This window comes from Pantherophis guttatus, chromosome 1, assembly GCF_059756535.1.
Source record: "Pantherophis guttatus breed Tessera chromosome 1, ASM5975653v1, whole genome shotgun sequence".
Lineage (NCBI taxonomy): Eukaryota > Metazoa > Chordata > Lepidosauria > Squamata > Colubridae > Pantherophis > Pantherophis guttatus.
The window spans coordinates 32267033-32294192 of record NC_142063.1 but is presented as its reverse complement, the minus strand read 5'-3'; the positions used below and the strand labels follow the sequence as shown (position 1 = coordinate 32294192).

Here is a 27160-nt window from a genome sequence, read left to right as displayed (position 1 = left end):
TCACGTTGAGAATCACTCAGTCACAATGCTATTGTGTTACACTTCTGCAAATCAAGCAGTATAAGATGGAGACCAGTTTGGACCAGTGATTAAGGCACTACTCTATGTCAGAGAAATCTTTGTTCTAGTCCTGCCCTAGGCACAGAAGCCAGGTGTTTGAGTTTGGGCCAGTTACTCTCCCCAAGATGAAGGTAATAATAAACCACTTCTGAAATTTTGCTCAGAAAACTAGGACATGAAAGTTGAACATGCAAATGTGAATAATTTGCAAGTTCTAGCAATGAATACAGTGAAAAATTTAATTATAATGAAGACCAGATTAATTACAACATTACAACCACCAGCCTTAGACTTTATAATTTTACCATGCCTTGCGGAAATGGTGGATAGATTCTACTGTTTTGAGTTGCCTATGAAGAATAAAGGAACCAGCAGTCAAGAAATACCCCACAGACTAGCACTTGATAGAGTAGCAGTGAAGGCCTTGGCAAATATATCCAGATCCTATGCTGTGTCTATATGTACAGAGATCAGAATCATGCAGGCAAGGGTTTCATCCAGAAAAAAAGCAATGAGAATGGAATAACAGAGTTGGAAGGGAGCTTGGAGGTCATCTAGTCCAACCCCCTGCTCACGCAGGAGACCTGTTGTCCAACCCCTTGCTCAGGCAGGAAAGCCTATACCATTTCAGACAAATGGTTGTCCAATCTCTTCTTAAAAACTTCCAGTGTTGGAGCATTCACAACTTCTAGAGTAAAGTTGTTCTACTGATTAATTGTTCTAACTGTCAGGAAATTTCTCCTTAGTTCTAGGTTGCTTCTCTCCTTGATTAGTTTCCACCTATTGCTTCTTGTCCTGCCTTCAGGTGATCATTCTTTCATTCAGTTCCAGGTTTGTCATCAGCTGAATGATAGCCATGGTACCTGAACTAAGCATGTATAGGCAACCAACTGGTTTTCATGGGCAACTTAAATAATCTTGAGTGACCTTGAAAAGCTAAGCAGGGTGAGAGCAGACTTGAGTGAGCTATAGTAGGTTGGACTGGGAAATTAAAAACAAAATGCTGAAAGAAAGCAGTGACAAACCATTCCATATTGCTATTAAGAAGATAGGAGTTGAGCTCAGCTTGCAGGAGATAGTCATTAAATATCATTAATCAGACATTTTATCCCATTTTCCAGTTTTAACTCAGGTGAACTTGGTTCATCTTTTCAATGTAATTCATAATTTATGCTTGCTCATGGCATGAAATTGCAGATGAGCACATCTGTCAATTTAAAGCTTTACAAAAAAAGCAGTCCTCTAAATGTTTTTCTTGTTTGGAAAATCAAAAGATCTGGACAGAATGAGCATCAAAGACAGTGAAATCAGGGTGTAAGAGGGGAGAAGCTGTATTAAACCCTTCTGTTTTATGACCTTGAGAACTCGTGGAGAGCAGGAGATAGGGATGATATTTCTATATAGCGAGAATGGGTAGGTAATGTGACCCTTCAGACTTTGAGGGCATGCTTGACATTGATAATAGAACTTAAAGAAACATTCAGGTCTTATGCCAGCTAAAAGCCACATGTGGGCCCTTTACTTTTATAAATTAAGAGCACTGCCTTTTCAATAAAGATTGCTGAAAAACAGCAGCATGCTTTCCGACCCTTTGAAGTCTGAAAGCACTTGATATCTTTGGCATTAACTTTAAGATGGTGGTGGTGGGTGGGTTTAGTGCAGGGCTGTCAAACTCCCAGCCCGTGTGCTGGATGCGTCATGCGCTGGCCCTCCCACGCCCAGTTTAGCAAAGGGGGAAAAAAGTCCCTATACATCATGTGACGACGACGACGTGGCGATGTGAGTTTGACACCACTGGTTTAGTGTCTTCAAGTCAGTCTTCTGGTGACTGGGCACATTCTTGCAGTTTCCTTGGCAAGGTGTTTTGGAAGTGGCTTGCCACTGCCTCCTTCCTAGAGCTTCTCAAGGTCACCTGGCTAAGACTCATGGTCTCCAGGTTTCTAGTCTGATGCCTTAACCACTACACCAAACTGGCTCTCCTCAATTTTAAAATAGGATTAAAATAATTTTAAAAGTACAAAGGAAACTTCAAAAACTCTCCCCTCTTCCTCCCAAAATTCTGTCCTCACTACATGTGTGGCCCCAGCTCTACCTCCCTTATCTTCCCCAAAATATGGTTTTGAACCCATGAAGTTAACATGGTTCTGTCTGGTGATAGCGGATAAAGGCAGTGAATGCTAATTGTGATTGCTTTGAACTTGTCAACATACTGGAGATAGCTGCTTTAGTGAAAGGAATAATTTTAAAGAACCCTTTTTCTAGCCTAGAATCCCATGAGCACTATCCTCTTGAAAGAAAACCAACATTGATCTTAAGAGTAAATTAGGATAGTAGCAAGCTAGAGCTGTTTTTTTTTTCTTCAATATATGCAGAAGGCCAGTTGCAAAAAACCACTAGAAGCCGGGGGATCTTGCCATCTGAACCTCTCTCATAGAGATGCCTTAAAATTAGTTTTCTATTCAGGAAAAATTAATCCAGTTTGCCTTATCCGTTGTTGTTGAACATCCATAGAGCAAATTGAAAGATAACATCAGTTTTTTCCCCTTATAATTTTATTCCTTTTAAAGTTATGTTACAAAGCTTTTTAATTTTTTTATTTATATACGCCTGGAACATTTGTAATGATTTATTGCTTATGTCCTAGCACCCCAGATGTTCCACAACAGGAATAGGCCTTGGTGGAGCCTGCAATTCTGATGGGTCAGTTTTGTTATTAGCCTTCTGGTACATTTTAAAGGCATCTAATATTAAAACTGATTGCAACAGCTGATGATTATACCAGTACTGGACGGGAATTCGTCATTCTTCAACTCATCCTTCCTTCCTGAATGACATAGCACACAGGATAGAGAGAATAAGCTGCTCTTCCTTGATGTAAATGTGTTGGGATTAAAAATACCAACAATCTCTGCCAGCATGACATTCTGCTAGTTGGTCCAACACATCTGGAGGGTATTAGGAGGGGGCATATGAATTCGGACAATGAGAACAATAGTAGGAAAAAGGAAGGAACAGCAAGCTCCTAATGAAGATTAACAGGTAACAGTAGTATATTTTTTTAAAAATACATAAATAGGATCAGATTTAAATAGACCACCAGGATAAGAGTGGGAAATCAATAGCAAACCCCTTCAATTTTGTCTACAAATTTACAGCATATCTATATAGATATACTGTAGATATTATGTACATAGACATGTCCTTACAGACACGAGGAGTTGAGCATTACTTGAAGGTGTCTTTATTTATAAAACACATTAGATCTGAAAGATCTGAAGTTATTTTTCCCCACAGCCAATGGCAAGGAATTGTGGGAGCTGCAATTAAAAAAATAAGGACATTGACATTTTGTCCTTCCTTTAGGCGCTACCCTATTTTTGTATCCCAGGAAATATCCTAATGACAAAGACTGGTTTAAGAGTCAACCCTGAGCCACTGCACCCAGTTATCTCCCTGTCACATGCTTAAAAGGAGTAGCCCAATTAAGGAACAGCAATCTGTTATAAGAATCACCATGGCTACTGTAATATTCTCTGCACAGACAAAGCAGTCATTATAACCAATCTACTTCAATTTTCTCACATCCGTCCTAGGAATAAGAATTTTTACTCACAAAAGGCAATTTAGCTTGAATCTTGAATTGGCTTGCTGTATGTGCATGAATATGAGAAATTATTTTCACTTTTGCAAGACCTTCAGTTGCTAATGTCATAGTTGTTACTTAAACCCATCATCTTAAAAAACAACATTTATACAAAAGATGCCAAGTTCTCCAGAAATAAATGGGGATGGGGTAGATTAGGCATATTCATAGAGTATGCTGCAATTTAAAAAAGCTTTACAGAAAGATTAGAAGAGAAGGTTTCATAAAATCCAACTAAACTGGTCAGTGATTTTAGTCTTGCTGTTTGCACTTCAATGTTAAAATATATCTATAGCCTAAGCAATTCTAAGGCTATTCCTCATTCTTTATTCATTCCCTATTCTCCTTCTGCAAACTGCCTGCATACCCAGTCATTTAGAAAAAGAAAAAAAATCTTGGAATATTGTTACAATAATGATCTGTAATAAGAATAAACAAACATTTCTAGTGAGTTGTGTCCCCCTTTTAAAGTTACAAAAATCAATTTCCGTTTTTATCATTGCCTAACATTATGGGAGAATAAAGATTGTAATGAAATTTGAAGGCTATTTGTAGATTACCAATGCCTATGTGAGGAAGACTTAACATTTCCTCCACCCTTGCAAAACACATATCTATGGGTTATTTGGAATGGGTTTTTCTCTCAAACCAAATAACAGAATGTTCTTTTCTTTTCTCTCCCTTCAAATTTGTCTTGTTTTCTGGTGACTGCTTGGACGAGCCCCTGCGGTTTTCTTAGTAATATTTTCAGAAAAGATTTGCCATTTCTTCCTTCCTAAGGCTGAGAAAGAGTTACTGGTCCAAGGTCACACAACTAGCTTTATGACTGAGGTGGGAACAGAACTCATGGTTTCCTGGTTACTAAACTGGTGCCTAAACGACTACACCTAACTGGCTCTCTTTTTACTGATATAACTTCAGTTGGGATACAAAAATAATTAAACTGAACTAAAATCCATCTGAGGAAAATGGTTCTCACAAACCATTGCATCCTTACCACATGTCAACAACTAGAATCTCAATTTGATAAGCTTCCAAAACACGAAGCTATTTCTGAAATCCCACCATCAGGTTTGAATCTTCAGTTTCAAGCACGTTCTTAACTGAAACTGGGACATTCAAAAACCACAATGGTTTTGACCGGCAATTTGGGATCAGAATTTTGTAGGATAAGATCTGGGAAAATAAGAAGCTGGACTGTCATGACTCAGAGCGTGGTGTTGGATTTTCTATTTTCAGTCTTCTCTTGACCAAATTATGAAAGATATGGATACAAACACACACACACACACACACACACACACACACACACACACACAAAATATTGAAACCAGTGTTATCTTTCCATAATGATATGTAGATGAACCTTTCATTAATTAGAAAGTTATTATCCAAAAGAAAGCAAATACCCCCTTCCGTACAAAAAACAGTATATATTTCACTTTTTTCAGACCTGACTGTAAAGGAACTTGAAACCCAGTCTTCTAATGATTTTCTTCACCTAGTGACATGTTTTCTAGGAATTACGAAGCTTAGCTGAGAAGAAAGCACACTGGGATTGGCTGCAAATCAAATCCACCCACAACAATATTACTTTCAGATCTGTATTTTATCTCCCTGACAAGGCAATCTTTCTATCCTCATTTCCCTTTCTTATTAGGGTCATGCACTGGCCTAAAACGACTTCAAAGGCTGTTATCATAATCCGAAAATCTGCCTCTCAACTGGAGCTATAGAACAACTGTTCTATTTATTCGAAACTATACTGAAGCTTGCATTCTTGCTTTGGGTCACTGCACATGGACTTGGTATTGCTTCTACAGAATTAATCTTTTCTTCCTGTCGATTTCTCATTTTAAGCAGTCAAGCCAGCCTCTATTTCTTTCTACAATTATTATATATATTCAGATTTTTCTGAATTAGGACTGTTTTGGCTTCTCATTGTTAGGGGTGGGGTGGAGTGTTCTTTGATTATTCAGGAGTTCAAACTACCTGAATTACTGAAACACCAAATGTGCAAAGGTTAATGGGTAGAGAAGAGACAGAGGTTCTATCTGATGTTTCTAAATGCCAAACATGCCTGTGATAAAATATTCCTCAATCAAAAATAAATAGTGGATAATAGGGCAGACCTGATATATATTACTGTGGGCAAGCCTCTCTCTAGGTGACACATTCAATTTTGTAGCCCCCAAGATTGTTGGACAAGCAGGCACAAAAACAGACAGGGAAGTGATTGAAACCTGGGAAACAGGCCCCTCTCATCAGTCAACAGGAGTGCTGATTTACCACCAGCCTACTTAGTATTTACCACCAGTACTTAGAAGTCAAGGGCTGGGCAATACAAGCACAGGACAGCTAATGACTTAAAAGCCAGCTATCAACACACCCCAAACAGCATCTAAAAAGCCACTTACAACAGGCACTATAAATACCACACCCAGAACAGCACAAACTCTGCTAGAGAGAAGTTCCCTGAAGATGGGTTCCAGCATGAGTCCGAAAGCTCAGAAGATAAAATCTCTGGTCCCAATGACTAATCCAGATTGGGTCCTGCAAAAGTCTCTCTCCTGTAGATGTGTCTCTCTGGGTTTCAGATATTGCAATAGCAATGACCCAAAAGTAGGAATACTGCTGGATGTCATCTGAGAAACTCTCCAGCGAACCAAAGGTGCTCTTTTGCAGATAACTGAATGGGAGGCCTTGTTTGTGGCTACACTTTAGTAAAATGCTGCTTCCCAAGCTGGTGACCTCTTTTTGGACAGGGTGGTTGTAATGCCCCAGGCTTTTAGTGTGAAAGGACTTTATCTTCTTAGAGAGAAGAGACAATTCATGAGACCATGGCTACCAGAATAATCATGGGGTTATCCCAGATGATCATTGACCCAAACCACATAGGAGGCTTTACATTAGATCTGTATCTTGGAGCACCTGAGATGTGATGTGAAAATAGTCAGATTACACTCTGATCATGCTGAGTTTTCAAATGCCATAGTTGGTGGGGGAGGAGAGGAGAGAGACCTATTTAAACAATCTGCACTCAATTGCCAAATTGATTTGTAAATTTCCAAAGGTTGTTTGGAAATTCTTTTGATGTTCTGGAGGAACTTCTTTAGAGAATTCTTCTGAGGCATCAGAAGAGAAACTTAGATGATACTGGCATAGATGAAGAATGGACGTGACCAAAGTGGAAAATGAAGTTAATAAGAGTAGCAAAGCAAACTTATTTCACCACCCTCGCTACCTCCTTTGATAGTCACCTGGAAAACAAAATAACTCACATCTAGTCAGAGTTGCATTCCAGCTCAGCAAGTTAAAAAAAAAAAAGATGGGACCTTTGTCTAGTGTGGTTTTTGGGGATAGCAATAGCACTTACTTTTATATACCGCTTCATAGTGCTTTTACATCCCTCTCTAATTGGTTTTACAGAGTCAGCATATTGCCCCCAACAATCTGGGTCATCATTTTACTCAACTCGGAAGGATGGAAGGCTGAGTCAATCTTGAGACTTGTGAGGTTTGAACTGCTGGACTGCACCTAGCAGTCAGCTGAAGTAGCCTGCAGTACTGCACTCTAACCACTGCACCACCTCGGCTCTTATCAGTTTGAGTCAGTGGATCCTGAGGAAATGAACAGAATACTCTATAGACTGATTCCCTCTCCTGCCCCCACCCCCATGAAAAATGCTATGGAGATGACCAAAGGTTGAGTTTCAGCAGTGGTGAATACACCCTTGAGGGATATGCATTTGCCTCCAACTTTGAAAGAAGCAATGGTAAGCCTCTTCTTCAAGAAGCTATGACTTGAACCATTCATTTTATGACAACTATCTCCCACTGTCTCTTGCTGAGAAGGTACTGTAGTTGGCTGGCAGCAAAGCAGAATCTTGAAGGAAACAAGATTATATGGACACTAATCAGTCAAATGAAGAAGAACTGACATGAAATGTTGCAAGTGCTGTTCACCTGCCCTCCATCCCCCAGTGCAGTGTCCTGGGCTCAATTGTAAGTTGAGGACTAACTGTAATTTAACAGGACAGCCACCCTCAACAATATTGGAGCTGAAAAGCACTGGAAAGCAGAGACAGACCGACTGATATGCTGTCTCATTTTAACATTTCTCTGGAATTCAATATTTATGATGCATTAAAACAGCAGATTTAATCCTTGACCACTGATGCTCATGGCGATGTCCATGTCACCTTCCTAACCAAACTAACGGGTAGATTTGTGAATGAAGGCCTAAAGTGCTGTTCCATTTGTCTCATTATTTTAACGTAAGAGAAAGAACTCTTTCTGTCACAACAGGCCAAGGCCGGTCAGCGTCCAATCTCAATGACAACCAGGTTCTTTTGGGAAGTTCAAAAGCAGGTCACGGAAAGCTATGAACTGAGTCATTCTTCATGAACCTGTTTCACTGTCTACTGAAAGCTTATCATAACACCATTCAGGTTTCTGCAAAATTCAGATAATTTTCTCTGTTCACCCCCACTCCCTCAAAGATCATGATAGTTTTGGCAACTATGTTAGACACTGCGGCACAAAGATAGCAGGTCCCTTCACAGCAGCTGGTTCCTGTTATTCGATTTAAATAACATTGTCTTGATGAATCCAGCAAATCTGCCATTCCGTTTTCAGAAGCAGCCAGTTCTGATCATAAAAAAAGAGGTATACAGCTGATGGACATTCCCTGTCATGTTGCCTGTATTTATTGTTCTTTAAATTCTTCCAATACCATAAGCACAGATGGGCAACTCAATGTCTGCAGGTGTCCATCTTTAGCTGCTTTTGAATTTCAGAAATGCAGCTGTCAGTAGTAGGGCAGGTTGCTGTTTCCGATGGAGTTAAAAAATAAATCAGCAATACTGCATACTGTGATGGGGATCGTACTGCTTATGAAGAAAAAATTCCAAAGGTTTAAATCTCACATGGAATTAGAGGGAGTCCTCAATTTACAACTACAATTGGGGTCGAATTTCCATTGTTTAAGCAAAGCGGTTAAGTGTTTGCCCGATTTAAGATGTTTTTTGCTACAGATGTTAAGCAAATCACTGCCGTTATTAAGTGAATCTCACATGGCCATTAAGCCAATCCTGCTTCCTCCATTCACTTAATTATTGTAATCCAGCTGTCACAAATAGCAATCACATGACTTTGGGATGCTGCAGCCATCATAAATGCATGCTGGTTTCCAAGTGCCCAAATTTTGATCAAGTGATCATGTTGCAACGGTCATAAGTGCGGGGACCAGTCATAAGCATTTTTCAGTGCTGCAACTTTGAACTATTACTAAACGAATTGTTGTAAGTTGAGGACTATCTCTTTTGTGTGAGTGGGGTGTCAGGAAGAAAGTGGGGAAAAGAGTGGTCTTATCATGTTTACAATAGGATTTTAGTTTATGATCTATCTGTAGCACTTGCCTGAATCTGAAAAAACTAAGCCTCCTTAATACTTGGGCACTATTAGATCACTATAATATCTCATGTAGTCACTAGAGCAGGGGTGTCAAACTTGCGTTGTCATAGCATCATGTGACGTATCACAACTTTTTTTCTTCTTTGCTAAACCAGGTGTGGGCATGGCTAGCACATGACGCATTCGGCCTACGGGTTGCGAGTTTGTCAGCCCTGCACTAGACACTGATCTTGACTTGACGAAGTCTTGGGCTTAGTATTTATTCTGTTCAAAATCCATTTACTCAAAATCCACTTGGATCGCCTTTAATTTGACACAGAAATAGAACATGAATATTTGGACAACTTCAACAAGAAATAAAATATTTGGACAACTTCAACAAGAAATGAAAAGAACATGAAAAAGATGAGTCACAGCTCACAAGTTTCTTTTCTTTTTTAGATACACAGAATTTGAACTGAAAAGGGTTCAATAGTTCAATCATCACTTCCTGAGTCTGGTGATCTTCAGACCGATTAGAGACAAAGTCTCATAGTTCCAAATGTTTGGGAATGATGGGTGATGTTATTTAGAGAATCATAAGACCAGGGAAGTCCTGACCTAAAAACTTTCCCTGATCTACAGTGAAACATGTGCTTAAAAATATGCCTATTTTTTGTTTGGGAAAAACTTCTAACGAAGATGTTTCCGTAATTTTTCTAGATCAGTGTTTTTCTACCTTGGGAAGCTGAAGATGTGTGGACTTCATCTCCCTTTCTGGCTGGGGAATTCTGGGACAGTTCATTCCACTGTAAAATGGGTCTTATTTATTTATTTATTGGTTCGATTTATATGCCGCCCTTCTCCGGAGACTCAGGGCGGCTTACAATGCGTTAAGCAATAGCCTTCATACTTTTGTATATACCTGCTTAGTAGGGCTTTCGGGGACCCCCTAGCGGTGTTCTTTTTTATACAGTCAGCTTATTGCCCCCACAAACCGGGTCCTCATTTTACCTACCTCGAAAGGATGGAAGGCTGAGTCAACCTTGAGCCTAGTGAGATTTGAACTTGCAGTAATTGCAGGCAGCTATTGTTACTTAACAGTACTTTAGTCTGTTGCGCCACCAAGGCTCTTCTTGTTCTTGAGCTGTTTTTGTTTCAGATTACATTAAATTATTTTCTGTTGTTTATGCTGAAATTTCAGCAAATAAGTCTTTCCCTCCCCGAATTCTGGGAAACAACTATTTCCATCTTCATCCATCTTACCTCTACAAATGTTTCATTCTTCACAGATCCTAATACATTTTGATGGTTTATTACCCAAATGGTCTGTCTCAGAAAATGATAAATGACACATTTATAACTTACTTTCTAAACGAAATTTCTATTTTTTGCTTAGTTCCTCTTGGCTTGCCAGTTAGCTATGTATACAAGCCACCACCCTCAAACCAGAGACAATACAGACTGTATTAAATCCAACTGATAATGAAAAGTGGCAATGTGATTATTTTGCTTTTCTTCCAAAACGTAATTCTGTTTCATTTATGCTACATTAGGCCCTGGAGTTACGAATAGCATACATGGCATTATGCCTTTATAGGGTTGCATTTTACAAATTTGTCTTTTCCCTACTGAAATCCTATTAATTTTCTTGGAAGATAATTTTATCCCGTGAGATTCCAAGAGTTCTCCAGTCTCTGAACACAATCCTGAAACAGCAGTCTTCCATTAAAAAGCGTTCAGTATAGAGGCAAAAGATTGTGGAACAAGGATACTAGAAGAATGCAACAATTCAGATTTACTCTCCCCAAAGTGTTTCAGAGTGTGTGAGAGTGCAAATACAGCATTTGTCTCCTATATTTTAAAAGAACTGGATCTTTCCTCACAATTGCATGAAGGTCTTGCAAAATTATTGTATAATCCAGCAGAAAGTATGGCTGTTTTAAAGGGTTGCAGTCTAGAGATATATTTGTCTTCCTTTGCACCTCAAATCACCTTCTGGAGATCAAATGTAAAGTGCAAGCCTAAAGAAGCCCACAGATAATAAGAAACTGAACTTAATTTACTGATTAAATTTATCTGCCATCCATCCCACTGCTGAAGCAACTCTTGATATACTGCCATTATTTCCTAATGGCTGTGTTCTCATATGTGCATATCTGGTTAACCTAATTAACCTAATTTGTGGGTTCACCTAATGCATTCAATCCTAAACTAATCAGATACTACCACATGCTACCTTCCATTAAACACGCACCCACCCACCCCAAAAAAACCTCTAATCAAGGTTGAAGCTAAAAAAATCTAGCTAAATTCCTCTCTGACTGGTGAAATATGTGGTCAAAAGCAGTCAATATATGTGCTACCTGATGTAGCCCTTTCCTTTTAAAAAAGAGAATTGTTGGACGATATGCCAGGACAATTAGATATGATGCTTTTCTCTTGCCAAACAATAACCTTAAGTTGAAATGTAATGTAGCTAAAATTCTGTATTGCAGTTCTTAGACAAACTACTACAGAATTACATCTGAGCAATGAGCAATGAATAGAATAAATATTATGCCCAGAGTGATTTATGTTACATGCTGCTTCGTTAGAATTTTACATATGCTTTTAACATCTGATTTTATTATGCTAAATTATTGTAATGTAATTTGGTTGCATTTGTGAATAAGCTCCCAGCATACAAATAATCGTGCTAGTTTGGAATCTTATGATCTGGTCTATGCATTTGCAGGCCAGAATAAATTTCCTCCTGTTTCTTCAAACAGATTCAAAAGCATTTTGCAGCATTTTCTTCTTTCTCGTGTCCAGGAAAAAAAAAGAAAAGAACAAAAGTATTTTTTAAAAAAGAAGAAAAAAAATGCAGGTAGTCCTCAACTTATGACCACAATTGGGACTAGTTGAGCACGGCAGTTATTAAGTAATCATGCCAAATTTTACCTATTTTGCTTTTTTTGCCACGGTTAAGTGAATCACTACAGTCATTAAATGAATCATATCACAAAGCGAATCTGACTTCTCCAATTTACTTTGCTTGTCGGAAGCTGACTAGGAAGGTGGCAAATGGCGATCACGTGACCCCAGGATGCTGCAACCATTGTAAATACATGTCAGTTGTCAAACATCCAAATTTTGATCACATGACCATGAGGATACTGTGATGGTTGTAAATGCAAGGTCACTTTTTCAGTATCCTTCAAACGGTTACTAAATGAACGGTCATAAGTCGAGGACACCCTGTAACGTGGAGGAAGCATACTTCAAAGGTCTTACCTTTTTCTTACTGCAATAGATCTGCCATTTCTTTTCTGCTGGTAGAGCAAACATGGCTTCTCTATGCTTATCCGTAAGGTCAAGTTCATCCTAGCAAGAAAAAAAGAGTGGGGTAGGGGTGGGGAGAGAGGTAAATGTTTATTATCAAAAAATAAACTTTGATATTCATTGGCATTTTAGCTAAAGGGGAGGGGCCCCTCCCTTCTCCTTAGACAGGTTTAATTTTTTCCCCTTAGCTCAATAATTATTCATAGCATGTTGGCCTTTCTACGGTGACTGATTTGAGTCTAGATTATAATGAGCTTCCTGTGAAACATCCTCCTGTAACCTGATCCTGGATCTTAGATTGGCGATTAGTCATATGTCAAAATCAACCTCATATTTAAGCCTCATGAGAAACATTGGCCTTTTTAAAGGTGTTAATTTTCATTTAATTTTGGTGGCATTTAAGGATGCAACTGATAGCTTGGCATCCATAGTTTTCTTGTGGCTGAAACCAACTACAGCTTCCTACTCTTCTATTTATTTACTAATGACTCTAAGTTCACACCATGTTAGAAAGGATGTAACTGAGCTAATGTTCTTGGTCACATTTCCAGTCAAAGACTTCACTGCATTTATAAACCAAAATATTCCAGCAGCTTTGTGGCAGGAGCTGCCTACAAACTTTTGGCTTAGGAGAGTGTTACTATTCCCTGAATTAACGTGCAGTATCATCACAAGCCAGAATTCTAAAGAATTTTAGCTTAGTATGAAAGAGTTAATATGCCTATGCATGCTCTTTGGTTGTTGCAAATGGATGAAAGATTATTAAAGAGCGATCCAACCTACAATTAAGGAGAAATTTTCTGGCAGTAACAACAATTAATCAGTGGAACAGCTGGCATGCAGAAGTTGTGGGTGCTCTATCATTGGAGGTTTTCCAGAAGAGACGACCATATTCCGGAATGGTATAGGTTTCCTGCTTGAACAGGGGGTTGGACTCAGTGGTGGGTTTCAAAATTTTTTACTACCGGTTCTATGGGTGTGATTTGGTGGGCGTGGCATGGCTTGGTGGGCGTGGCAGGGGAAGGATACTGTATTACCTAACGCACTTTAAGTCGCCCTGAGTTTCCAGAGAAGGGCGGCATATAAATCAAATTAAAAAAAAAAAATCTCCATTCCCTCCCCAATCCAGGGGAAGGTTACTGCAAAATCCCCATTTCCTCCCGATAAACTGGGACTTGGGAGGCAGAGAATAGATGGGGGCGTGGCCAGTCAGAATTTTTACTACCGGTTCTCCAAACTACTCAAAATTTCAGCTACCAGTTCTCCAGAACTGGTCAGAACCTGCTGAAACCCACCTCTGGTTGGACTAGAAAAGGGGTCTCCAACCTCCAGACTGCGGCCCACTACCAGGCTACAGAAGTGTACGAGCAGTGTGTGCGCACTCCATGTGCAAATGAAGCTGCATGAGAGCGAGCACTTGTCCACCACACTCCTGGAACCATCTCTTCTACCCCTCCACCCCGACCAGTCTGCAAAGCCGAAAAGATTGGGAAACTGTGGACTAGAAGACCACCAAGGTCCCTTCCAATTTTGTTAAATCATGGAAGTCCTGACTGTGGTTTGCTTAGTGTTGCAAAGAAATCAGAAGGTGGGGTTTGTTTCTCTCCTAATAAACCAGAGTCATAAACCAAGAATATAACCCTTATGTTGAAAACAAGAACAAGCTAGAGTTCTTCCATTCAGACACAATACTAAAAGAAAGCATAGGTATGTGTCGAGGGAAAAGCAAATGGTCAAGCAGTTGCTATTAGCAGGCTTGCTTTTCCATGAGTCAATATACTTGACAACTCTAATTTATAGTCCTATGCACATTTATTTTATATCTCTAGGAACCATTTTGGTGTAATAAAAAGAATATAATAACTCTTGGCATCATAAAATTATATAACTCTAGGCATCATAAAATTAATAATAGATGGACATGCATAATTATCTTAAAGTCTAAAAGCCTGATGAAACAAGTTGGTTTTAAGGTCTACCTAAATTAGGAGATGGTGGAATCCAAACAAATCTTCTGGGGAAACATGTTCCACAATGTGGGGGCTACCACTGAAAAGGCCAAACTTCTAGTTTAAATCCCCTTCAGTATAAGCACTGAAAATTATAGGTTGCTAGTTACTTGCACTGTGTTCATCAGAGTATTTAGATATAATAACAAAGATTCATTTGGGCTTTGAGAAACCACTACTGTTAAGAGTCTTTTCAGATAAAGCAGAGGTCTCAAAACTCTTTAAGCTCATTAACCCTTTCATGACGTTTTAGACTGTTCATTGAACCCCAATCATTTATTACATGTATATGAGAATAATTTAATAAATACTACTTTAACAGTATCTCAAATAACAACCATGACCTCTTGGACAGATCTGTTGACTTTTGGGGGACAATATTGACCACATTGGTGAACCCTGACATAAAGCAGTCCCTCTATGAAGGGCACAAGGAAAAGACATTGCTTTTTAAAAAAATTTTTAAAGCACATGAAAATTGTGTTTTTGGCACAGATCAGAAATGTCAAACAAGGGAGCAATGTCCAGTGGTGAAATCCATTTTTTTTTTACTACTGGTTCTGGTAGGCATGGCTTGGTGGGTGTGGCAGGGGAAGGATACTGCAAAATCTCCATTCCCTCCCCACTCCTGGGGGAAGGATGTTGCAAAATCTCCATTTCCACCCCACTCTGGGGCCAGCCAGAGGTGGTATTTGCCGGTTCTCTGAACTACTCAAAATTTCCGCTACCGGTTCTCCAGAACCTGTCAGAACCTGCTGGATTTCACCCCTGGAACAATCTCATTTTAACCCATCACTATATGTAATAATTATGTTGACCATGCAAGATGTTGCATACCGGCAATTCTAACATCCAAAATTAAGCTTCCTGGACTGATGCACCGGTTTTGATATAGTAGATAAGATGCATAGAACAGTGTTTCTCAACCCTGACAATTTTGAGATGTACAGTATGGACTTCAACTATCAGGAATTCCAGGACTTAAAGTCCACACATCTCAAAGTTGCCAAGACTGAGAAACACTGGCATAGAGGGTAGAAAATTGTCACTGGAAGGAATTTCAAGCTGGTGACAAAAACACCTGGTGGCCATATGGACTGCCTGCAAGGAAAACAGGCAATGTGTTTTTGTAAAGAAAGCATACAGTAATGTAGCTTTCTATTTATTTATCCTCATGTTTGAAATTCTGTGGCTAAATCCCTAAAGCAATCAGCACACAAACTCGATACATGCAGCTTCAATTAACAATCATGAAACAGACTAATTAGTGAGCAGAAGATGCCAACTGGCAACTAGCTTCGTAGGCGATTTGCTATTTGTTCTTTGGGTATGATTGGAGATTGGGTAAAAGAAAGAAATGACAAACACGCATACACAACTGGCTGATCTGTTGTGTGAGTGAGCTCAGAAGTAAATAAAATACCTTCTTAATTATTCTAGCAAGAATTTAACATTAGTCTTGCAGTAGGAATCAATTATTTCAGAAGAGGCTTTTTCATCCTACGCAAATAATTTCAGTCCTTTGCAGTCCTGGAGAAATTGTGATTACCATTTTGAAGAATAAAGCAAAAAACGAATATCCCAGATTGGTGGCTGCGTTCACTCTACACATAATTGACATACCTTTTGCTACATATACAGATTGTTAATACTCCTGTTTGCCAATTTTTCCATTATGAGGAACTGGTATGTTTTAAATATGGGCTATTAGATCTTCCTGCCATACTTTTAGCCCCAGAAGTCAGGAAATTATTAACTTTCAAGACTCAGGAAATTCACTTCCACATTTAGTTTTTCAGCTTACACTGGAACAAGCTCAAGAGGTTTTAGGCATTCATTCTAGAATTCCTTGGCTGCCTAACCTTCTTACAAAGCTGTCCAGAATTAGGAGGAAAAACTGAATTTCTGCAGAACAGCATAAAAATAAAGAAAAGTAAAATAAATTAGATGGAAGTATAAGAGGATTTGATTCTTTTTTTTTAATGCAATCTACAGGATCATCCGAGAAGCCAACAAAATTTCCTGGCTTTGATTCTAGAAGGGAAGAAGATGAACTAACATAGCAACAAGGCAACCATAAAACAAACTATAGCATAGAAAAGGGGATAAATATTTCCACAAATCTTACGATTTTTGATCCAACCTTGCATTATATGGTCATAACTTAAATGTGAAAAACACCTTATTTCAGCAACATGGTTATTGAGCAGCACTGAGTAAATTGTTTTCTTATGGAAGAATAGGATTACTTTTCCACTTAGTGATACCAATCTTACTTTTATTCTGTAATTTGGAATATAGAAATAAAAAAATAGAAGGGATGAGAGAAGGAAACATTTTTTAATTGAATTAGTCTGAATTACTTTGGGCGACTGGGTGTCCTGCTTCTTATTTTCCAAAATAATATTCTCAAGTGAATGCATATTCACTACAATAAAATATAAAATTATTTGTAACCTTTCTTAAAATGTAACCTGATTATGTTATATATGGACATGAAACATACTATTTAATGGAGAATAGTTGGTTTGACCATTCTGAAGTAACAAGCCTCTATTAGTAGAAGCACGCTTGCTCACAGTTCAAATGACTTCAATGTTAGAATTGAAGGAAAAGAGAAAGAGATGGTTTCACAAAAAGTAAACAACTATTTCAAACCAGTTTGGGGCTTTCTCTTTTACCCAAAACTTTTATGTTTTTTTTTTTTTTAAATTGCCCATCCCTCTTCACTCTTGTATTTTTCCCAGACGTTAATTACTCTCTTTGAGGAGCCCAATGCTGCTGATGTAAGTAAAGCTGGCAGATGATCAAAATCAGTTTGTGAAGTGGCAGAAACCAACCACTTCTTAAAGACGCATTAAGAACCTCTCCCTTAGTGATGCTAACTGAATGACCACAGCACAGAAAACTTTGTTGTGGCAGGTCCTCACAAGATGAGGCAAAAATCAAAGATATAAAAAAGACTGTACATTAATTCCATGATATTGTTTCGGTATCATCTTTCCACATCAATAAGCATTGTTCAAACCCAGCATACACATGATTGGATGCTTTTAAAAAACAGCAACAAAATCAAACCCGAATGGCTTTTACATGTCCAAAACTGGAGCTAGGTGAATTTCTTGTATCTAGTAAGCAACATAAGTAAGTGCAGTGTAAATTACAGGTAGTCCTCCACTTACAACAGTTCATTTAGTGACTGTTCAAAGTTACAACAGCACTGAAAAAAAGTGACATGACTATTTTTCACACTAATGACCATTGCAGGATCCCATGGTCACGTGATTTACATTTGGATGCTTCACAACTGGTTCGTATTTATAACGGTTGCATTGTCCTGGGGTCCTACGATCACCTTTTGTGACCTTCTGACAAGCAAAGTCAATGGGAAAGCCAGATTTGCTTAACAACCATGTTACTAATTTAACAACTGTAGTGATTCACTTAATAAATGTGGCAAGAAAAGTCGTAAAATGGGACAAAACTCACTTAATAAAGTTCTCTTACTTAGCAACATAAATTCTAGGTTCAATTGTGGTTGTAAATTGAGGATTACCTGTACAGGCTAAGAGCGCCTTGTAAATTTCTCAAACTGGTGGGGGAAACCAGACAGACAGAAAAAAATAATAATTGGTTGTGGTTGAGCTTGTACACATATATTTGTCTAGTCACCTGTGGCAAAGAGAAATCATCTCCAGATCACAAGGAAGCTTTCATGAAATAGAAGAAAAGAGACTCTTGGATCTGCAACTCATCAATATGCAAGAAGTAATTAACTGACATGTGTAGACATGTAGGCTAATTTTAAAAAATAAAGTAATGGCAAGTGAGTGTGATACCAAGAACTAAAAGATTCCAGGTCTGTGAGGAATTGCTTCTTCTTAAGACTAGAATCACTATCCTATATAACAGGGGTCTCCAAAGCAAGCAAAGCTGGCTGAGGAATTCTGGGTCTTGTGCAGGGGTGGGCTGCTGGGGGTTCGCAGGGGTTTGGAAGAACCTCTAGCTAAGATTCTGTGCAGTTCGGAGAACACCCAAATCCCACTCCTGGCTGGCTCCACTCACTCCGCCCCTCCCCTCCCCGGAGTCCCCACGCAGCCCGTTTTGGATGCAGGTAAGTGCAAGGCGTGCACGGAGGCTCGGGGAGGATGAAAAATGGGCCTACCGGAAGTTCGGGAAGGGCCTCCGGAGCCTGGAAAGGCTGTTTTCGCCTTCCTGGAGGCTCCAGGAAAGCCTCCGGAGGCTGGGGAGGGCAAAAATGCCCACCCTGCCATGGTGCAGGATGCCGTCTAGGCCACGCCCACCATGGCCATGCCCACTCAGAAACCGGGCAGAGAACCCCTTGCTAAAGTTTTTGAAGCCCACCCCTGGTCTCGTGGTTTATTCAGTAAATGTTATCCTGGGATTTTCAGCAACAAAGGTGGTAGTATTCCAGTAAACTGCAATTCTGATAAAATTGCACAAAAACTTGTAAATATTGCTATAAGAGATACAACACTTTCCTTTGCAATGTTTTAAAAAAATAATTTTTGCCACTTGCAAATAAAGAAGATGTTAACTGACTTTTTCTTGACTTCTATTTGGTTCATTTCAAGCACTCTTAAAAAGACCTCAATGCCCTGTGAAACAGCCCTGAGGTGCCCTATCAATTTGATAATTCGAAGGATAAAATGAATGTATCTCACGTGGTGTTATTTATGAGTTAAAGTAAACATAGCTGACAGCACTTGAAGTTTTTTTTTTTTTTTGTGGGGGAAAAACAGAGCTAAGTGCCTGCCTACCGTCATCATCTAAAAGGATTATGGAGACAAACATTACACCTGCATCAATAAAAAACAAAATGTCTGGCAAAATTATCGCTTCTGCTTAGTTATTCCTAGTCATCATTTCCCTTTGTTTCTCAATATTGTAGTTTATTTTCTCTTTTAGAATAATAAAAGAAACAAATAGAACCCTATTAGAAATGGTTTTCAGGTAGTCCTTGACTTACAACTAATCATTTAGTGCAGGGGTCTCAAACCTTGGCAACTTTAAGACTTGTGGACTTCAACTCCCAGAATTCCTCTGGGGGAATTCCTCTGTGGGCAAAGCTGGCTGAGGAATTATGGGAGCTGAAGTCCACAAGTCTTAAAGTTGCCAAGGTTTGAGACCCCTGATTTAGTGACCAAAGTTAAAATGGCACTGAAAAAGATGAAAAGACTGTTTTTCCTATTTATGACCAGTTGGTATTGCAGCATCTCTGTGGTCACATGATCAAAATTCAGAAGTTTGACAACTGGTTCATATTTAGGACGGTTGCAGTGTCCTGGAGTCATGTGATCACTTTTTCTGATCTTCTGACAAGTGAAGGCAATGGGGAAGCCAGAGTCATGTAACACTTGTGTTACTAACTTAACCACTGCAGTGATTCACTTAACAATTGTGGCAGAAAAGATCATAAAATGGAGCAAAACTCACTTAATAACTGTCTCACTTAACAACAGAAATTTTGGGTTCAATTGTGGTTGAAAGTCAAGGACTGCTCTTCCTGTACAAAATAATTTGGAAGGTACAAGGAAGTGATACATAAATATGCAATTTTATGTAGCAATTATTTTTAATCTTTACCTTTCCTAAATTTAGCTGCATAGAAATTAAATTAAATTTAGCAGAGATAAAGATTAAAGATAAAAGTTAGATAAAACGGTAGTTTAACAATACCTAAAGAGCTACAGGTCCTAAAAAGCTACAAGCTTGTGAGCCAGATGGCCCAGCGTGATGAGCAAATACCAAAGGTAAAGCACTGAAGATTGATCTTATTTGGAGGGATTTGCACAATGAATTTCAGGAGTGAGATTGTGAGTTTGTTTACAGCTAATTATTTACTAATTTAGTTAAACTATCAGAGTATTACAGTTCTTGTTATTTTCATTGAATGTTTTAATGTTTATTGTTTACTATGCAGGATGTTATTGTTTTATATATTTACCATGAAGGATTTCATTTCATTTCATTGTTTATATTGTTTTGCTGCACCATGGCCATTTTTATATAAATTCAGGTAACAGCAATAACAATAACTTTGCAAACATACACTGTTTTTTATGCCAACAACTTTTTCACTTGGTTCCCCCCCCACACATTTCTGTCCTTGAGCTCTGGTTGTTTTTAACCCATGCATTTCCCATTGTCCTAGGGAGAAAATTACTTCTTCCGTTGGAAATCTGCTACCTGGATGGAACTAGAAGAGAAGGCTGGGTATTTTGTCATGCAGAATTTTGCGATGGCAGCAGAAAAATGAACTGCAACAGAGCAAGTTCTCTGCTTTGGGCATCTTGTCTCCCCAGTTTGTTCCTTTGTTGTGGGATTCAGCTTGGATGCAATAGAGTAAATTAGACTGAGTTCAACCCGTCCCCATTAGGCTATAGACAAGATGCTGTTTGCATTTCCAAATAGGGCTAAAAAAAAGTTAACCGGACCAGAAGTAAATCCCGCTCATTGTTCAATGGATAAATGAATCAGGAGCATCATGTAAAAGCTTCAGCCAAGTGGGGCAGCAAGGAAATGGGGAGGGGAGCATGAGGGAGAAGAGCAAAGGAGTCTTTCAAACCCAGGTTTACCAAGCATTGCCAAATTCGCTTGGCAACTGCCCAGAGATCAGATAGTTTTGCTTAGGTCATGGCTTTGCCTCTGACACTCACCCACCATCTCCACTTCTGTCTTTAAGTCTGGCAATGTCATTAATTGGATAGGAGATGCTGGACGTCAACAAGGTGGGCCCCATGCCAAATCAGGAAAAGGCCTGTAGGTTGCCCAGGCAACCCAAACCATATGGAGCAGCTGGGAAATGCAACAAAGGCCGAGCCAAGCCTGGCTGCCTTTTGTGAAAGAGTCTTCCCCTAAGAGCAGACCAAATCCTGACAGACGACAGGGATGAGGCAGCCTCCCCCTTGGTGGGAGTCTGGGGTCTACAAGTGCCAGAAAGGGCTTAATGGCCAGTCATGGCAGCCATTCAGCTTGGTACAAGAGGAACATTACTTTGCCTGTGAACATACAGCTTTTAATGACATGCTTGGACTTGACTTGCATTGGCAATTCCGCAGAAGGAACTAAGACAGGGCAGCTACTTGCTCTGAAAGCCAAAAAGGTTAATAAGCAGTGGGTGAGAGCTGCACCCAGGCCAGCATTACATCACTATCAAATGAGTGGGGGAAAGTGAAGCTCTTGAGTATCTGTCTCTGGAGATGCTATTCTCCTTTGCTCAAGGTGGACTTTGACATGTAGATTCATAAGAAAGTATGAGATTAACCAAAGTCTTTTATGACTACTTGTGTGGTGTGATATACAGTGCTGATGCTCTGATTTCCTGGGTTTTTGAAGCACAACTGGAAATCAAAATGATCCTATGCTTTCACTTTAAACAAAGTTTTTTGATGATTGGATGTGCATGCCTTTTATTAAAGCCGTTTTATGAATAGATGGAACAAGAAGAACTGAAAATCAATATACGTTCAGAGTTTCATTACCTTTCACACTTCTTTATACATATGCTTTAGTGCAATTCTGATCTGAAGACAGTATTAATTTCACAAAAGTTAGCAAATAGTGCTGGGTGGGATTGTTTACAGATTCTACAAATACCAACCTTGATCCTCATCACAAGGAAAGGTAGGATATCAGCTGTAACAAGAACATTTCCTCAAATGTATGTCCCATTGTGATCAATGACATTTACTTTCACAAATGTATCAGTAACATATTCATAATAGTAATCTAGCTCATGAAATTAATACGTGTGTGTGTCTGTCAGTCTGTCTCTCTCTGTGTTTTAAGCAAAAGTGATAAGAACAGAGAACAGAAACTTTGACTTGCACAGAAAAGGGGTCATTCAGACAAATGGTTTCAAGACTTGCCAAGGATAAAGAGGAACTTCTTCTATATCCTCCCAGATGATATTTCAGCCAGGCTTGCTATGCAAAGTGAAAGAATGATCCCCAGAGCACTAATAGTGCTTCTGACTAAAGGTAGCAGTGGAACAGTTCCCATTTGACCAGCCAACCCCAACAAGTGTTATTGTTAGCCAAGCAGAGATCAATCCCATGCTTGGCCCAGTCCACTGACATCACCGTGAGCAGGAATCACTCTCTAGTTTTTCCCAGTCCAACTTCTCAGGGAAGACCATCACAGATCAAGCCAAGAATATTCTTGCACTTGGCTCAGCCTGCATTTTCAGTGGGTCTAGCTAGAGTTGGGGAGCAAGTTCTGTTGGGCCAGCAGCAGTGCTCATTAGTGGGTGGCCAAGCTGAGCCATGGAACTCCCAGAAGAGCTACTGTTGGCCAAGAACAGATCATTCCCATGCTTTGCCCCGCCATTTCACACCTGCCGTGCCTTTCTCCTACTCCTCAGTCATGAGATGCTGTAGCTGCAGCTGGTGCGATTGCTCCTCTCATTTGGTGCCACAATGGGAGGAAGGATGAAAGAAAATGCACCTGAAGGGTTCTGGGGAAGCAGAGGCTGATAAAGAGGGGAGGAATCCCCAGTGGGCTCAGCTCCAGAACCTATCCACAGTTGGTGTAGATGCTCCCGAGATGTGTCTTGGGTTTAGGTGACTGTAGCCATTTTTTTCTTCCCACTTCCAAAAAATGCAAGACAACAGGGAAAGTTTGATGAAATAAGCTATGTCTCCTCTTTCTGAGTTTCTAACCATACATGAACAATTAGGCTGTTTCAAAATTATTCTATGAATGTGTTTTTGTGCTCTGATCGTAATTTCACCATTGCAATTGCAACTTTGTTTCTGATGTTCAGATTTTTAGAATTATACCTGGTTGGGAGTATTCTTGAGTTTGGTCAAATATGAATTGATTCTTCATCAAATATAGTATACTTAGGAAGAAAGCCCAAGGATTTGTATGTTTCAAGTGTAACACTTCAATATTATAAGCAATTGAGTTTTCAGGAGAAAAAAGCATCAACATGAGTTTATATACGAGGCCACTTTTGGGCTCCAAATAACAGAAATGAACACTACACTTATCATCCTCATTCAGAGGCATAATAGCCCACCAAGAAATATGCTATACAAAAAGACATGTGTGTCACATCTTCCCTGCAGAATGTCCCCTCCCTAAAGCAGTTTTTGGCAGCCACAGCAGCCTGGGAGGATTAAAGGGCAGGAAGAGTGTGGTTGATAGGAGTCATCCAAGACCATCATGTTGCCTGCATACCTAAAGATACCCACTTGTGTTTCAGGGAAAACAGCAAAATATAAATTTATATAAACAGAGATAGGATAAAAAAGAAAATATTGTAATGCGCAATGATCCTCCTCAGATGTTCAGGCATTCCATTCAATCTTCCACCCTAGATTTCTCTTCCTCTTTGCCTCACACATACTGTATAGTAATTATTTTATATTAACATATTCAGTTTTCATTTGGCTGTTTTGGAAGAATTACAAGTCTCCCAGTTAAGGTTTTTGTCTATCTGTTTAAAATTCAGGGTTTCCTAAAATGTGCTAATATAGGATCTCTGTGTTACATAATACACAAGAGAATTTGGCAGGAGCTGAAATGCTGATAATCGTGATAATGAGGTGAAACTTTATTCTTATTTTCATTCTCTATTTTCATTCCTGTTTTCTTAATGTTCTTTTTTTTTCTGAGTGGTTATAAAATTCCTGCTCCTTGTGTTAGGTTGTCAGCTCCTATCTTAAGTATTTTGATTTAATTAAAATTAAATTAAAATTAAATTCAGCGTAATCTTAACAATATTTGTAAAGTAATAGTCCTTCTATCTGTGTTCCTTTATTGTGTTCCCTTAGTAAATGACAAAGCTATCAAGTTTTGGTTTGAAAATACAGGCAGTCTTTTTTTAGTGACTAAAACTGAGATTGGCAATTTGGTCATTAAACAAAGCAATTGCCAAGTGATCTCAATGACTGTTTATAATTTTACTTCAGGTTTTCTTTGCTTTACAGTCTATGAAGATCATAAATGGAGAATTGATCTTAAAGTTACTTTTTCATCACCATCGTAACTATGAACCATTGTTAAACCAGGCAGTTGCTAAATGAGGGTGAAGATACATTTATATTCTAGATACATTGAATGTTATTGGGGAAGGGGAATTCATAATTCAAATTTGTCAAACATGCTTTCATTGTATACTTAAGCTTCTTTCCTGAAGTGGCTAACATTTTTTTTTATTACTAGTGAGTAGTTCTTTCAACTGAGTCCAAATACAGAGGAAATTTTTCTCTAAAGCTGTCTTTTCTTTCCTTTTTTCCTATTCTCAAAATCTCAACATGCTTAACACAAAGTTAAGCAGAAGTGGAAATATTAAATCCCTATATCAAAAGTTATCTTATTCTAATGGTGGCTCAGCAGACTGATAGCATTGTGATTAACACCAGCTTTCTGCAATTACTGTAAGTTCGAATCTCACCAGGCTCAAGATTGACTCAGCCTTCCATCCTTTCTAAGGTAGGTAAATTGGGACCCAGTCTGTGGGGGCAATAAACTGACTTTGTATAAATATACAAAAGTATGAAGGCTATTGCTTAACGCATTGTAAGCCGCCCTGAGTCTCCGGAGAAGGGAGGCATATAAATCAAATTAAAAAAAAAAAATCAGATTTCCAATGTTACCAAAGTTAATTTGTTTGACTAAGAGTTGTCTGTCAAAGAGGTTTTCAGTGTTTTTGAACATGTTTGTTGTGGCTCCGTTACCTGAGCCTGTGTCACAGCAGGAGAGGACTCCGAGAGTGAAGGAGAGGAGTTGGCCAGGCCTCCCTCTTCAGGACCCTCCTCTCTGGCAATGCCTTCGGTGTCCGCCGAAGGGCAAGAGATAGGCCCGGGGCCAAGCACGTCCACGCAGCCACATGTGGACAGTAATGAGGGAGATGAGTCTTGGCTGGATCCTCGGCAGCGTCGCAGAGATAAGCGCGCGCAACAGAAGAAGAGGCGTGCCAGAGATTAAGCTGAGTCACTGGACCACACCCCACAGGGTATAAAAGGAGGTGAGGTGGCCATTCAGACTCTGTGACGGATAAAACTAACTACTATTGAGTCACATTGCATCTTTGGAAACAGCATTATCTGCCTTGGATTTAATTACGGACTGGACAATTCTTGAACTGTGTGTATCTTGTTTATGAGTAAAGTTCTTGGCAAGCAGCTACTGGGTTGCTGCCAAGCCTCTTATTGGAAGAATTGGTTGTCTGCCAGTTTATTTAACCCCCGGCTGTCTGTTTGTGTGCATGTGTGAGACGGGGACAGAACAATGTTCAAGTCATCTCTTCTGTCTGAGCCTAGGCAATTAAATATATTCCTATATAAGCAAAATATACCTGCTTGCCTGCCAGAGAGCCAAGGAATTGCAGAATGTCAGTGGGTATAGCAATGCTACCAAGATATATTTTGCTCCTTTTTAATAGTGGGTCATTTTCTGTTATCCAGTAAGCTTATAAGGGGGCTGAAGGAGTTTCCAAACCATTTAATTAATGTTGAAATGCAACATTCAACTGAGCCATACATCAGTTAAAGAGAAAAGATAGGCATTACATGATAATGCCAACAACTTACTTTAAAAAAATGAAGTTAGCCTTCACTGAATCAAAACAAGAAAAAGAGTTTAGAGTGTTTAGAGTTTATTGGATTTCTATACCGCCCTTCTCCCAGGGGACTCAGGGCGGTGTACAGCCACATTAAAACACATGAATTTATAAAATTTAAAACCAATTAAAACAAATATATACAATTTGGCCCTCAAATTAAAACACACACACACCCGCTTAAAATTCATATTAGGCCAGTCCGGCTTGCTGAAACAGGAAGGTCTTTAGGGCACGGCGAAAAGTACGCAGGTCAGGGCTAAGATGAAGCTCTAGGGGCAGCTCATTCCAAAGGGCTGGTGCCCCCACAGAGAAGGCTCTCCCCTGGGTGTCGCCAGTCGGCATTGTTTGGCCGACGGCATCCTGAGGAGCCTCTCTCTATGGGAGCATATTGGCCGGTGGGAGGTTGTTGATGGCAGAAGGCGGTCTCGTATGTATCCCGGTCCTAAGCCATGGAGCGCTTTAAAGGTGGTGACCAACACCTTGAATCGCACTCAGAAGACCAACGGGAACCAGTGCAGCTCGCGCAGGAGGGGTGTTATATGGGCGCACTGAGTCGCACCCATAACCACCCGCGCAGCCACATTCTGGACCAGCTGGAGCCTCCGAGTGCTCTTCAAGGGGAGCCCCATGTAGAGAGTGTTGCAGTAGTCCAGATGGGATGTGACAAGGGCATGAGTGACTGTGCGCAGGGCATCCCGGTCCAGAAAGGGACGCAACTGGTGCATCAGGCGAACCTGATAGAAAGCTCCCCTGGCCACGGCTGTCATGTGCTCTTCCAAAGACAGCCGTGCATCCAGGAGAACACCCAAGTTGCGAGCCCTCTCTGTGGGGGCCAAGATCTCACCCCCAATAGTCAGCAATGGCGCCAGCTGACTATACCGGGACGCCACAGCCACTCAGTCTTGGAGGGGTTGAGTTTGAGCCTGTTTCTCCCCATCCAGATCCCACGGCCTCCAGGCACCGGGACATCACGTCAAGGGCATCATTGGGGTGGAAGGAAGAAGGAAGGAAAGGCCATTCCAAAGAGGTTGACAACAGGTAGTTAATTTGGAGATGGACTGGCACAATCTCACATTTTGGTATGGAGATTGGCATAACAGCATTTGCAAAACTTCTAGATTTTTCTTTAATAGAA

General features: G+C 39.7%; 1 protein-coding gene across 9 annotated transcripts in view; it reads right to left on the bottom strand.

Moving 5' to 3' along the window:
• The window catches only part of DAAM1 (dishevelled associated activator of morphogenesis 1), a 163529-nt gene that overhangs the window by 64447 nt on the left and 71922 nt on the right, over window positions 1-27160 (bottom strand). For all 9 annotated transcript variants that reach the window (XM_034433502.3, XM_087895852.1, XM_060693423.2 and 6 more), the window contains one exon: window positions 12373-12462. In XM_034433502.3, the coding sequence (XP_034289393.1) occupies window positions 12373-12462 (90 nt within the window). The remainder of the gene's footprint in view (window positions 1-12372; window positions 12463-27160) is intronic.